The sequence below is a fragment of the Poromitra crassiceps genome (assembly GCF_964638095.1).
Source record: "Poromitra crassiceps genome assembly, chromosome: 18".
NCBI lineage: Eukaryota > Metazoa > Chordata > Actinopteri > Beryciformes > Melamphaidae > Poromitra > Poromitra crassiceps.
In genome coordinates this window covers 26036562-26050843 of record NC_139636.1, presented here as the reverse complement: position 1 = coordinate 26050843, position 14282 = coordinate 26036562, and the positions used below count along the sequence as shown (strand labels likewise).

At 41.0% G+C, this 14282-nt stretch overlaps 1 protein-coding gene across 1 annotated transcript; it reads left to right on the top strand.

Moving 5' to 3' along the window:
- The first annotated feature begins 609 nt into the window (after positions 1-609).
- On the top strand, positions 610-13232 carry etfa (electron transfer flavoprotein subunit alpha). Its single transcript, XM_083654879.1, has 12 exons — positions 610-700; positions 1740-1889; positions 2189-2270; positions 2611-2693; positions 2957-3056; positions 3277-3387; positions 3686-3787; positions 4177-4245; positions 4348-4430; positions 9902-9967; positions 10444-10524; positions 12735-13232. The coding sequence occupies exons 1-12, from the start codon at positions 662-664 to the stop codon at positions 12768-12770; spliced, it is 1002 nt and encodes a 333-aa protein (XP_083511005.1). The 5' UTR covers positions 610-661; the 3' UTR covers positions 12771-13232.
- The last annotated feature ends 1050 nt before the right edge of the window (positions 13233-14282 follow it).

Genomic DNA, 14282 nt, shown 5'->3' with positions numbered 1-14282 from the left:
TCTTGGCTCATGTCTATAATATAGGATCAAATAACAATCATGATCCTAGGCAGGAATTGAGCGATGGGGGCGCCTTTTTTAAGCTTTGTCTGGGGGAGGCCCACAGTCTCAGACTTTACCCCTGGCCTAATAATGTGTCTTTTGTTTAATATTGAGCTGGAAAAGAAGAGATTTGTGATTTGTCAAAAATACACACAGATAACCTCATAGGTAGCCTAGTCTCTCTTGTCTGTTTCAGAGCCAAATGGGCCATTAGTATTAGGCTACAGACAGATAACTAGCCTATTTACTCCAAACCTCTGTCTTTTCTATTTCCCCATAAGATCTGTAATCACTCCATTAGGCTATGTGATTTAAATGCATGCCAGCTAAGATAGGGTTAAAATGAATTAATGGATACCCCGCCTCTAACCCTAACCACAACCAATCATCACTCCCTATGCCCTAAACCCAACCCCTAAACCCAACCAATCATCACGCCGTATGTCTCTCCGGCCGATCCAGAGCCGTAGAGACCATCCATTCTAGCATCGACCAGCATGACCCAGAGCCGTCTCGCGAGAACTCGACTGAAACGTCAGATCCTCAGATGACCTTTAGCACAGATTCTGCACTAGCCTCGCTCGTTGAAGTGCAAGCCAGCCAGCCAGCAGGGTCCAAGATGCACAGGGCTATCAACAAAACAAGTTTGAGACAGTTGGTAAGAGTATGACAGTTATGGGATGACAACGTTAGCGGCACATATTATCGTTCTTAATATTAACAAAGTAATATATGAAATACGTTCGTTAGCTTGCTACCTATTCCTCAACATGCATCTGCAGCTTGTTGGCTAACTAACGCTAGCAGCAGCTAGTTAGCAAGCCATGTTGCATGCTAGTCGTGCTGCATTTGGGAATATGTCTGAGTTCAGAGGTTTTGTTAGTTATTTCTGTCATTGGCTTTACAGAATCATGACTCAAAGACCTAAGGTCGGTTATGTATAACATAACGAAACTTTAGCTTTAGCCCTAGAGCTAACGCTAATGCTGAGCTGGTGATGTTAGCAAGTGTTGATGAAACCTCGTAAACAACAGTTAAAATGAAAATTGTCATTGGTGTCGTGAGAAAACAGTTGATTTCTGGCGAGAATTCTGCCAGTAGCTAGACAATAATGTAAGAATTTAATAGTTACCTTGCGTTAACTAACCGTACTTTTTCATTCATTGTTTAAGATCGTCTGAATGACCTTTAAAGACTGATATTGATTCAGGCTGAGACCTGTAACTTTACAGATAACGGCTGGTACTATCCTGTTTTAACTTGACCACGCTGATGCTCCTGTTTTAAGAGGTTGCATAAGCAGGGTATATATATATATATACATATAGTAGGGACTTGCACTTGGCAGTTTTTAAGCCTGTTTGTAGAATATTTGACTTCCAACTTCAGGATACACTTCCCAATACATGCATAAGGAATATAGACTGCATTCAAGTTTAAATACACAACACTGTAAGAGCAGAATCCTCTAGAACCAGTGTGTAATACTCGGCACAAGATCCGTAATCCTAATACAATTTATACATTTAAACAATTATTATGTGATGAAAGCAAAGTATTGTTTTCTTTAAATACAATATAACCTTTGTAGAGACATCTTATACAACAAACAATGTTGCCAAGCAGATCTTTGATTGATTTATTATTAAAGGGTTATATGCTGACAAAATCCCCCCCCCCCCCTCCCCCCCCAACAGACTGGTCTCATCCAAAGGTTTCAAAGTACCTTGGTGGTAGCAGAGCACAGTAATGACAAGCTGACACCTATTACACTCAGTGCCATCACAGCAGCCAGTAAGCTGGGCGGAGAGGTGTCTTGTCTGGTCGCTGGAACAGACTGCTCAAAGGTAGGTGATGCTTTTCGGGCTGACTTGCTTGAAACCCCATGAAACTTGTGATAATTTAGATCTAGGCTATTATAGATACCATGCATGTGAGTGTTTTTTCTTGCTTTTATTGCATCAAATACAGACGGATATTAAGACAAACACCATGTAACATTAAGTCATAGATAAGTGACAACATCAAAGAAGGACAACAACAAAATGTATTGGAGTGCATTTTAAATGTGTACATGGAGATACACAGACTCTGAAAGAGTGCCAGTGTAGTAAACTGGATTCATCCAGATTTCTTTTTTTCTCAGATTGCAGAGGAAATCGCTAAAGTACAAGGTGTGAATAAAGTTCTGGTGGCCCAACATGATTCTTACAAAGGTTCTCTCCCAGGTATGTAGCTTGAAACCTGTTGGATAACATATAATATGTTTTATGAAAATAGGGGGGGGGTATACTGAGCATGCACATTCTTTTTCAGCAAGACTATGCTTCATATCCACACTCAGTCACACACATTGACGCCTGGAAACAATACAACCGCAGTCTTCTACTGCTGGCCGGTGAGCAGCTTCAGAGCAATTGGGGGCTGAGTGCCTTGCTCAAGGACATCTAAACAGTATCTGCTTTTTTTAAATAGGTCTTCTGGGGTTTGAACTAGCAACCTCCAATCATGAGCTGGCCTCTCCCATTGTTTGAGTGGAAAATAAATATGCCCTCTTTTTTTCTGTAGAGGAGTTGACTCCACTTATCTTGGCAACCCAACAGCAATTCAACTTCACCCACATCCTTGCTGGTGCATCTGCCTTTGGGAAGGTAAGACATGGGCAAGAGCATTGCCTATATGATTTTTGTTTTTTTTTATGTATTAGTGATATTTTGGCTGAATCTATGATGTATCTTTCACTGACATGTATTTAATCTCTAATATCTCACTTTCCTCACATAAGCGCATCTGTGAAGTTACAGATGACGACAACAAAATTACACTATATACTGACTTTCCCTTGATGTAAACACTTTACTACTGATCTGTGCATATTTACATTTCCATACTTATTCACCATTTTGTTTGACAGAACCTGCTCCCCAGAGTGGCTGCCAAGTTGGACGTTGCCCTAATTTCAGATATTATTGAGATCAAGTCTCCAGACACGTTTGTCAGAACCATATATGCTGGTAACCACTGTCATTGTATTATAATAATGCATTTTTCATTTCATTTTCATTCTTGACTAGTATTGAAATGTGTCCGAAGAAACTTTAAAGAAGTATGGATCATTTTATCAGAATTTGCTCTGACTTTGATTACCAATGAGTTTTCTTGAAAGAGTTTTTAAATAGCTTTTCTTAATAATGTTTTGTTGTTGTTGTTGTTGTTGTTGTTTGTATTACATAGGGAATGCTCTCAGCACAGTGAAATGTAATGAGAGCATCAAGATGGTCACAGTTAGAGGGACATCGTTTGAGCCAGCAGCAGTAGAGGGAGGAAGTGCCGCAACAGAAGACGGTATAGTAGCCAACAGAATTAACCATACAGATATGCTATAGATAAGATAAGCCTGGACTGTTTGTGACATTCATTATTTTACATAATTTACTATATTGTTTTACAATTCTGTGTTAAAGTGCTATTATTAGATCAACACCTAGAAGTTTTCTTCATAAAAAAATAACCTAACCTGTACATCTACAAAGCTCATCTTTGGTATTTTTTTTAATCATAATTTCTAATAGATGTTTCCTTCTTTTTAGTACAATGATATGATTAATAGTCATCGGTTGATCCTCTAATTTGTTGATTGCAGTGGCTGCATCCTTACCCATTGGGGTATCTGAGTGGCTGGAACAGAGCCTGACCAAGAATGACCGTCCGGAGCTGACCAGCGCAAAGGTTGTGGTGTCAGGAGGTACGAAGTCATTCATTTCATTTTGCCTTTAGCATTACTAATATGGTCAGAGCAATGTTTTCCAAAGAGTCAGTCAGACCCCTCTGTTGGGTTGGCCTGGAAGATTTAAAATGGTTCCCCGTATTCTAGAGAAGGAATTTGTTTATAAACCTACTACTTTATTTGTCTTGTCGTCGATGCACTCCCTAACTCCCCACATTGTATGGTGGACTGAACAAAATATTCCAGACTTGTAGGCAGGTACCATAAAAACAATCTAAATTAGCTTGGCCAGCTTACTCTGTATGCTAGAAAATCAGTTTGGGTTTTCAAGAAAATTCAGCAGCATTTGGGATAAAATTAATTAGATTTTGACAATTTTATTAGATTTTCTGTGTTTTCTTTCACAGGAAGGGGCTTGAAGAGTGGAGACAACTTCAAGCTGCTTTACGACCTTGCTGACAAAATGAATGCCGCAGGTGAGATGGTGGTAACATGAGAATGTTATTTTGTATCACGCATTATCTGTCCGATTGCTTTTACTTAAGTGGGTTTTAAATGATATAGTGTTCTATTTTCAGTCGGTGCATCCAGAGCTGCAGTGGATGCTGGATATGTGCCTAACGATATGCAGGTTGGACAGACGGGCAAGATTGTAGCACCAGTAAGTTATTCCTCTTCTCAGGTGGCTACTGAACATACAGTATGGTGCCACATCAAATTATCCACATCAATTAAGAAAATTAATAACACACATTTTCCAGCTCTTATCACATGGGAAAGTGAATAGTTGCACACTAAATATGCTGAAGTGCAACAATTCTGGACTCCCAATTGCATTTTTGATATGGAGCAGAACCTTCATCAGAACATCAGTCTGTTTTAAAAGTGTGCAAATCGCAAATACCAGTTACTTTTGACAAATGCCTGTTACTTCTCCTTTATACAGCGTTCCCGAAATTCAGTATGATCAGGATGGCCCCTTTACCCTTTTAAAAAGGTTAATGTACCATTATCTGATTCAGCTGGGATAGCCCAGCTGTGATTATCCACACATTAGGCCCCATGAAATGTACTTGATGGCACATTTAGCGCCCTAAATGATTTAGCCGATCCATTAAAGCAGACTGCTCAGAGCCTCAGACCAGGCCAGCCTGTCTAAATTGGATTTTCCCAACATTTTGACAAGCTTGCTGAAATTGGCTTAGTGAATGAAATGTAATTTGTATCGTATACGTGTTTTTTTTTTCTCCCCTGCCATCTGAAAATATTGTATTATTCATTACAATGTAGTACACAATACTATTCACATACAAAGTACCCACAAACAGCCACGGTGCCAGGAATTCAGTTTTGGATGGGCCAAAGTAATTTTGGGTGGGGCATTTACAGAATTTACTGTTTGCCCTCCTTTGACGGTTTCCAACTGCGACAGTTTGTATTTATTACAAGCGCTATACTACATGCAGGTATATTGCTCAATTTGTGCAAAAATGAAAAACAGTATCCTGTCTATCATGTTGGTTGTTATCTGTCATGTGTTTCAGTGCGCCAAAAACATATAGTCGGCCTGTTGAGTCTTAACTGCAAAATAACGATCAGTAACAAGACTGCACAAGTTTTATAGACACTCTTTGAGCTTCAATTAACTCAGTTAACTTAAGGTTTCATACTAAAGAATCTAGTCTCTTTATGAAATGGCCATGCTGAGCAGAACGAGCTCAATGAAAGAAAGAGTAACCATGTGCATTACGCACGCATAGTACTGTGTACCGCTCCATTTACCAGGCTTTCACAACTAATTGCATCATGAAAGTCAATATTCCAAGACATCGCCCTTCCAGTCTATAGTGACATGCCAATTAGAATGCCTACTCATTCATTTCCTCTCAGTATTAAGCACCCCCAAGGTGCCTGAAGCGTGCGTTGTCCGCGATGCCTCCTCAGCCCCGTGGGCAACTCCGCTCTATTCTTGCGCATCATATTTCCTTCTGTGAGGAACCTGAATATAACACCGGTTACGGCGATAGTTACCCACTAACGGTTGAGCCGCTGTCCAAAGAAGAGCGAGGTGAAGCTTGTGTGATGAAAAGTGTCTGAGCTGCCGGTTCAGGGAAGTTTGGAGACAGGCAGAGGAGCGCAGGAGGAGTGACGCGCCTGAACGCAACTCTCGGGCTCTGAGATCAAAGTGTTGCTACTAGGTAGGGGAGTGGTGTAGACACGTCTTTTCCTTTTTTAGAAGGGAAACTTGGTAACACTTTATAATAAGCATGAGTAAATACTTTATTCATCATTTATAAAGCATTGTTCAAAGAAAGCATTAGTTCATACTAAGCATTATTAAGTAATTCATAAACACAGTTATAAATGTTTTATTCCTGATTAATAAACTAATCTATAATGTATTTAACAATTGTATTTAATTTATAAATGCTTTGTAAGGCATAGATAATCCTTATTTTGCTTAACTAACAACTACTAAGCTACCCCCTGAAATCTGATTGATGACCCCAAAATCCTGAGGGCGTCCGTGGCCGACATTACTGTCTTTCAGAGGCTGTAGCGGGCTCATTTTTAAAGTTAGAGTGAAGAGCCTGATATCATATGAAACTGGAAGACCGAAGGCATCCATAGGTATCAGCCATGTCATGCACGCTAGCTTGTGTGCAAGGGGGCTAATTAATGCTCCAAATTTAGGCTAAATTTAGGCGAGGGAAAAACTGGCATGGCCATTTTCAGAGTGTTCCCCAGACCTCTCACCTCGAGATATCTGAATGAGAATGGGTTATTGGGTTAGATGCGTACCCACGAGTCTCCCCGTTACAGATAAGGTAGCATTTTTCAAAGCCTTGGCAGGTATGCATTTACATAAATTTTGTAATTAAGCCAATGCTTTGAAAAATGTTACCTTATCTGTGAAGGGGAGAGTCGTACAGAACCCATTCTCATTCAGATTCGAGGTGAGAGGTCAAGGGACCCCTTTGAAAAGGGCCATGCCAGTTTTTCCCTTGCCAAAATGTAGCCTAACTTGATACCTTCTTCTAGTTTCATATGACACCATGCTCTTCACTCTAGCTTTAAAAATGAGCCCACTACAGCCTCTGAATTTGAAATACAGTAATGTCGGCCGCAGGATTTTTGGGTGGCTAATCAGATTTCAGGGGTGGCCACCCCTAGACACGCCCCTTGTAATTAAGGTAGGTAGTTAGTAGTAAGTATTTTGTGTCACCTCAGCTAAAATGAGAACTATGCCTTACAAAGCATTTATAAATAAGATTAAATACAATTGTTAAATACATTATAGAATAGCTTATTAATCAGCAATAAAACCTTTATAACTGTTTATGGATTACTTACTAATGCTTAGTAATGTATGAACAATGCTTTATAAATGATGAATAAGTATTTACTAATACTTAAGTAATGCTTAATAGTGTGCAGTTATTATAAAGTGTTACCGGTAACTTTTTTTTGTCTTTGGGTATTAAAATTTTAACTTGAAGGCCGTGGGTTCGAACCCCGGTCCCTCCCAGGTCTTTTCTGTGTGGAGTTTGCATGTTCTCGTCGTGTTTGTGTGTTTTCCTCTGGGTACTCCTGTTAACTGTCATTCATTTGCCTGATGAAGACCCAGTAGGGTCGAAAGCTTGCCAACCTTGAGCAAATAAAAACGGGAGCTGCTAATCAGTGTGCGGACAATTCCTTTATTTTTTGATTACTCCTGTTAACTCCCACCATCAAAGACATGTATGTTAGGGTTATTGGGGGATGTGGGGCTGTAAAAACCCACTTGCTACAGAAACCGCAATCGCAGTCTTCCTCTGTATGAGGAAGATCGCCCGGAGGCCGTTGGCATCGCGTGGTTGCGTCCCTATGCTCCACTTAGGAGCCTACAGGGAATAAGAAGAATAAAACGCTGCGGTAGCCCACAAAGATTAATTCTGTCTCCTCTATTACCGATTTAAGTGTACCGGTAATTTGTTGTTAGTGAATTTAGTGCTATCAAAGGAACAAGTGTTCAGTAACACTTAAGTCTCTGTGATGTTTACAGATGGTTAGTCTCTGAATTGTTCAGTGTAATCAAAGCTGTCAGAGGTTATACCTGAGCAGTTTTTCAGGGGAGTATCACTTTTAGGGAACAGCTTGGCAGCATAGGAGCGCGACTGTCAAATTCTGGCCTCTTGGTGTCACTGAACAATAGACTGCATGTAAAGAAGTGTGCATCCACACCTGAGCGACAGTGTGTGAACTGCAGAAATATATTGTGATAGGACCATCCTGTGCAGGGTTCCTACACAGGTCCTGAAAGTCTGGAAAAGTATTAAAAATGCATTTGATTTTTTCCAGGTCTTGGGAATTTTGGGGTGGGGAGGAGGAATGGTGTGGTTCAGTGTGGTTTGAGTCCACAGTTTGGTCTTATTACCCAGCCAGTGTCAGCATGCATTATTACAGTATATCAAATACCCAGTTACCCACCAAAATCAAATCCAGTCAAGAACATAGGACCTGCCTGGAAAAATAATGGAATTTTAAAATGGAAAGCGTGTCGGAACCCTGCCAATCATCTCACATACCGTATTCTGATATTTGTCGCTGTGAAGAACAATCTTCGTCTCTACAGTGATGACCTAGTTAGCAGGGGCAAGATTGATACAAATTTATTCATTAGAAAAAAAACATCTCATATCCGAGGGGGTCATAATAATAATAATACCTATCTGCATAAATCATATTTAACAACACCAGACAAAATCTTCAAAACAAATGGTCTGGAAAAGTATGATTTATTTTTCAATTGAAAATGTGTAGGAACTATGCGTATGAGTTTGGACAATCATTTACGAATATGTTGCTCTTTCTAGCAGGGTAGGAAATTAGTCGAGGGGGAAAAGCAAAGGATGCCCATAAAAACTATGATTGAGGGGCAAGATTTGCCCCAAAGATTTTGATCATTTTATTTACATTCAATTAATTAAATTTCCATTTTTCCATCTCTAGCACACACTCAGCACCTGCAAGCTGTTTTCCAGAAACAGACAATGAAGAACACCGACACAAACAGCGCTGATGTTCACACTACACATTAGCCACTTCAGGGTTGCCACTGTTTTGTAATGATTCATTTCAAGGACTTTTCAAGCAATAAAGCCGTGGAAAAAAGAGATTAAAAGAAAAATGTATATCCACCACAGGTTACCTAGGCGACCAGCCGCATATTTGAGCTAAGAACGCCTATGAGAGAGCACAACAGCCAGTGACGGCTAGCTCAGCGATCAGCAAATCGCTGTATACTTGTAGCCTATGCAGAGAGTGACACTGTAGATAGGAAATAACGTGTATCAAGCTTGGTCCAGTGCTATATGACATACAAATTGTATCATACGCGAGATTACGGAGTGCACAAGGGCAAGGCTCAAACTCGGAGATTCCGGTAGGCTTAATTCAAGCACTTTAAAGGACCTCTTTATAAAGCCAGGTACTTTGAAGTACTTTCCAGACCAGTGGCAAGCCTGAACCTTAATGCACCACTTTTTTAAGCGCCCGCCAAATTTAGTAAATGCCCCAATTTTCTAGACAGTGGGGCAAAATTTGCCCCCAAAATATTTTTTTAAATGTCCTACATTGCTTTCTAGTAGATGCAGATTCTATTGTCTTTGCCTAGCCAGTGGAATACAGTAGTGTTTGATGCACTTAGTTTTTAGACTGCATAGTTTTATGTTCACAAATTAATGTTCTGCTCTTTGAGACTCCAGCAGCAACATTGAATAATCCCTGAAATATTCATATGGCAGTGCATTAAGAGCCAATGACAGCACTGATCTCTGCCACACATCAGCCAGCACCCTCCTTCCCCTCAGCATAGAGCACACATTCTTAGCTATCATGCCATTGGCCAGCTGATAGATCACACATTCTTAGCTATCATGCCATTGGCCAGGTGATAGATCACACATTCTTAGCTATCATGCCATTGGCCAGCTGATAGATCACACATTCTTAGTTATCATGCCATTGGCCAGCTGTGTGCTTGCCGTAGATTTTGAGGTGTAATTCTCTAAAGGCTTGAAACTGCGCTTCATGTCTACAAGCAACTAACACTTACTGTACATGGTTGTCCTGCTCATGTTCTGTTCACAGGAGTTGTACATTGCTGTTGGTATCTCTGGAGCTATTCAACATCTGGCTGGAATGAAAGACAGCAAGGTACAGTCACTTGGGCAACATGCCCCCCCCCACCACTACACATTTTCTTTCTGTGAATTTGTCTGATATTTACTAGTTTTACCCTTTTACCAACAAGGGTATGACACTTTTAACCTCACATACATTTTTGACTAAATTGCACGTAGGCCTAGATTTCAGAGTCTGGTCTGTGGGCAAATTTTGCAAAACCTTTGTTTGTACAGAGAAATCAATACCACAGGACGTACGTTAATTTCAGTATTCAACAGATATGCGCCTCTTCTAACCTGAGCAATTTCTGGGCAAGAGAATGAATTTATATTTGAGCTTTTTCTCAAACGTACCCAGTAACAGTCAAGCCTACCTGCACACACACACTAGTGGAAAACATAGACAATTAAACAATTCATTTGATTAAGTGCAGCAAATGTATGTGTAAGGAGTTGATTGATTTCTGTTTTGTGCATGTTATTCTAAACATGTGCTTTTTTATTCAGACTATTGTTGCTATCAACAAGGATCCAGAGGCTCCCATTTTCCAGGTGGCTGACTATGGCTTGGTAGCTGATCTTTTCAAGGTGAGCGAGTCTTTGACTGATATTTCTGGAGTCATGTCAAGATGGCGTTACCGTAGGAAACAACCAAGCAGTGAGGCCAAAACGCTACACTACTCATCGCTGCAAATCACCAACTACCTGGACAGACACCGCATGTTTTGATAGGCAGGTGTCCAGACTGACAATCAGAATATAACATTTGCCATCTCGCTGATAAATTTTGCACGATGCATTATTCCACCTAATGGAAATGTGCAACTGATGAATTATTGATTTGTTGAATTAATGAGGTGAGTTGTGGCTTGCCATTAAGCGAGAGGCACAGAGGCCTCCCACAAGCTATAAAAGGTGTTTAATAGTTACCTAGGTAACTAGTTACCTAGGTAACTATTAAATAGGTTTATATTCGGCCTCTTCTCGCCACCCCCTTTACACGCTTAGTTGCTTTCTTGTGTCTCGCTGGTACTTGAGCATAGCGAGCCAGGAGGTTGGCACAACAAACACTGGAGTCCAGTGCTGCGGCTGAAAGGCTAGTAGCTCATATTTTCATGTGTGTGCGCTTGGTCATGTTTTATTTAGCCCCCTCAGTAGTGCATGAGCAGCCCAGGTGTCCCGCTAAACTCCGCAGAAGTGATGAGTAATAATAGCTAGTGGCAGTTGAGTTGTGACCTACTGGGTGAGATCACCTTACATGTGATCACTCCTCAGATAACCGATTAAAATGGATGGGCTTTCTCCTTTTTCTCCAATGGAAAATTGATACCCGGGACTACCTCCGTTGGTGGCTGACGATTTAGTTTGTCGTCGTTTGGCTCGGAAGGGAAGCCGTTCAAACAGTTTTGTACTCAAATTTACCACATAAAAGGTATTGGAACATGTCCCCTTAAGGGCCACGCAACCGTCATAATCAATGCATTTGTTCATGGGACAAATGCATCCCTAGTAAAACCTTGCTCTGCGTTTAGCAACCCTGCAGAGACCATGATGAATGTTTGTACGCCTGCTGTTGTCTAGATAAATCTCAGATGACAGTCGGTTTGTGCATGACTGTATGTATAATAAGCCCATAAATCTTAACGTGGAATATACTGGGGATGCTTAAAATGACAGCTGCTGCTGAACAACTCCCCATTTGTAAAACCTGCAAATATTTTAAGTGGATGCAGCAATGAGTGATGCAGAATTTCATTGCAATACGTTGTATTTTACATAGACGTTTCCACAGTGCCTGCATTTAGGTCTAGTAAACAAATGGTTAACTCACTACAGTGTAGCAATTACAAAAGCATGTGCATTTTCAGGTTTGGGAAACACACTCTTAACACTATCCAATAAAATACAACTTTTATTTGCTAAACTTGAGATTTTATGCCTTGAAAATGGATTTCCATGTGTTTCACATGGTCTTGAGTTGCTGACAAGTTTACACGCGTGCGCACACAAGATATATGCCACAGTGCCTGTGTGAAATGTTTGCTGGATGATTTCTGTAATATCTTACTAGGTAAACAAGGTCCAACACCTCAACAGCTGCACCTTACCGAGGTTTTCCATGTCAAGGAAAAATGCTGGCTATTTTGTTTTTCAGATTTTTCTTCCATTTTCTCTCTAATCGTACTTGGCCAATCCCCCCGCTGTCCTGGTCATTGCTCCACCCCCTCTGCTGATCTGGGGAGAGCCGTAGACCACCACATGCTTGCTTCCTCCCATACATGTGCTGTCGCCAGCCGCTTTTTTCACCTGACAGTGAGGAGTTTCACCGGCAGGACATAGCACGTGGGAGGATCATGCTATTTCCCCAGTCCCCCCCCCCAAAAAAAGGCACCCTGACCGACCAAAGGAGGCGCTAGTGCAGCGACTCATACACCACCGGCTTCCCACCCACAGACACGGCCAATAGACCCTTTTCACGACGGCCATTTTGTGTCGAAAAGGCAGGGTAAACACAGGTGCGAGCAAAACACTAATGAGGGTTTCCAAATTCCAATCATGGAAGTTGGAAACCCTCATTAGTGTTTTGCTTGCACCTGTGTTTACCCTGCCTTTTCGACACAAAATGGCCCCCGTGAGAAGGGTCTATTGTGTCTGTAGGAAGGTCTGACCAAGCCGGAAGTACTGCTGCCGGCAATTGAACCCGGGTCTCTGCGGTGGTAGGCAAGTGCTTTTACCTCAACACTACCCAGACGTCCTATGCTGGGTAATATTAAGTCTGTCTACCGTCTCCTCTTCAGGCCGTTCCTGAGATGACTGAAGCATTGAACAAGTGAGGAGGAACAAAGCTCTCACCATCCCAGCTTCCAGCCCACAACTCCAACCTCAGAATTCAGACCGCGGCCACGGGGACCTGACCTCCAACACCTCTGCCTTAACACATTTCCGAAGCTATGCATGTCTGGGTGCATACTTTATATCAGTCTTCTCTCTGGCTGGCAACAGAAGAACTTTCTCAGTCTACAAATCAATGTCAGTTTTTATATACTCAATGTCCTTGAATATGGTTTTACTGTACTCAGCTTTGCTAGGGGGATATTGTACTTCGTCTATAGTAGAACATATTTTGTAATTTTATTTAACTTTCTGGCACAGTAAAGGTCATTTTTGGGAATGCTTAACTTGTCTGTGACTCTCTAATGTAGTATTTAATGCAGACCTAGAGGCTGTCTGTTTCATCTCAGATACTCTGGGAAAACTTATGGCGTGTATTAAATCGACAAGTAATGACGAGTGTTCTTATTTTGCCATGTTTCCCCTTTATTGGATTCCTTCTGCAATTCTGTCTTCTCATTATCATTATACAAAATGCCTGTTGACATGAACATGAACAAGATTAGTTTGCAATATTGCGAGGCAACTCTTGAAGGTTCATGCGATAATACTTTTCTTTCTGAGTGACAATTTATAATAGCTCCACTGTAAATCCCTCACTACATTTTGGCTGTGATGTGATGATCAAACCCATCCTGAAATATTTACACAGCTTTCAAACAAAATCATGAAAATATTTTAGACCTGAATGATATGAAATCTTATCATGTGCAGGTAGATGCCAATTTTTAATATTATCTAGGTGTCTATGGGGCATGCTGTCCTGTAGTTTGCAAAGACTCTGTAAACACCGACTCAGCTGGGTTTGGTCAGACTCCATCCATGGCACCTGGTCAAAAACCTTCTGAATCACTTGACTCTTATCATCCATCAAGTGTTTGCTGAACTTCATCCACCCATAGTATTTAAATACAAATATTAACATTGCTAATATAGAAAGACAAAGATACCGTAAGAAAGAAGTTGAGCTCACAGCTCAACATCTGAACACAGATCAAATATACCCTGCAGCAGTCCCGTCAAAGAGGACTGTTCTTTGTGAGTTTGGAGACACTAGACTGACCAAAATCGTGAAGAGTTATCAAACCTGAACTTATGATTAATACATGCCTCGTAGTTTGGGAAGCCCTAACCCTGATTTACAGTTTGTGGATTTCCAATAAATGATCTCACCAGTCTAGCATCTCCAACTCCTACAAAGCGTATCGGAGGAACAAAGCCCCCAGCACCATCCCCTCCCCAGTTTCACTTCCTCCAAGTCATATCACAACTCGACACATCAAAGCCACATTTTCTGCACTGAACGCTTGTCTGAAAATGTTGGGCTCGAGCCTCATTGCTGGTTTCTTTTGGTAAAGTTTTCATAAACGTTTCTTTGTTTTTGTTGCAAGTGTCATTTCCTGATAGACACGTGGTGCGGTGCCTGATCACAAGTCTGCCTTTTTCTCTCCTCC

Excerpts from the sequence above, each read along its gene's own strand:
- etfa (XM_083654879.1), top strand. The coding sequence starts at position 662 with ATGCACAGGGCTATCAACAAAACAAGTTTGAGACAGTTG. Across the intron at positions 701-1,739 it reads AAACAAGTTTGAGACAGTTG|ACTGGTCTCATCCAAAGGTT; the intron begins GTAAGAGTATGA and ends CCCCCCCAACAG. Across the intron at positions 9,968-10,443 it reads CTGGAATGAAAGACAGCAAG|ACTATTGTTGCTATCAACAA; the intron begins GTACAGTCACTT and ends TTTTTTATTCAG.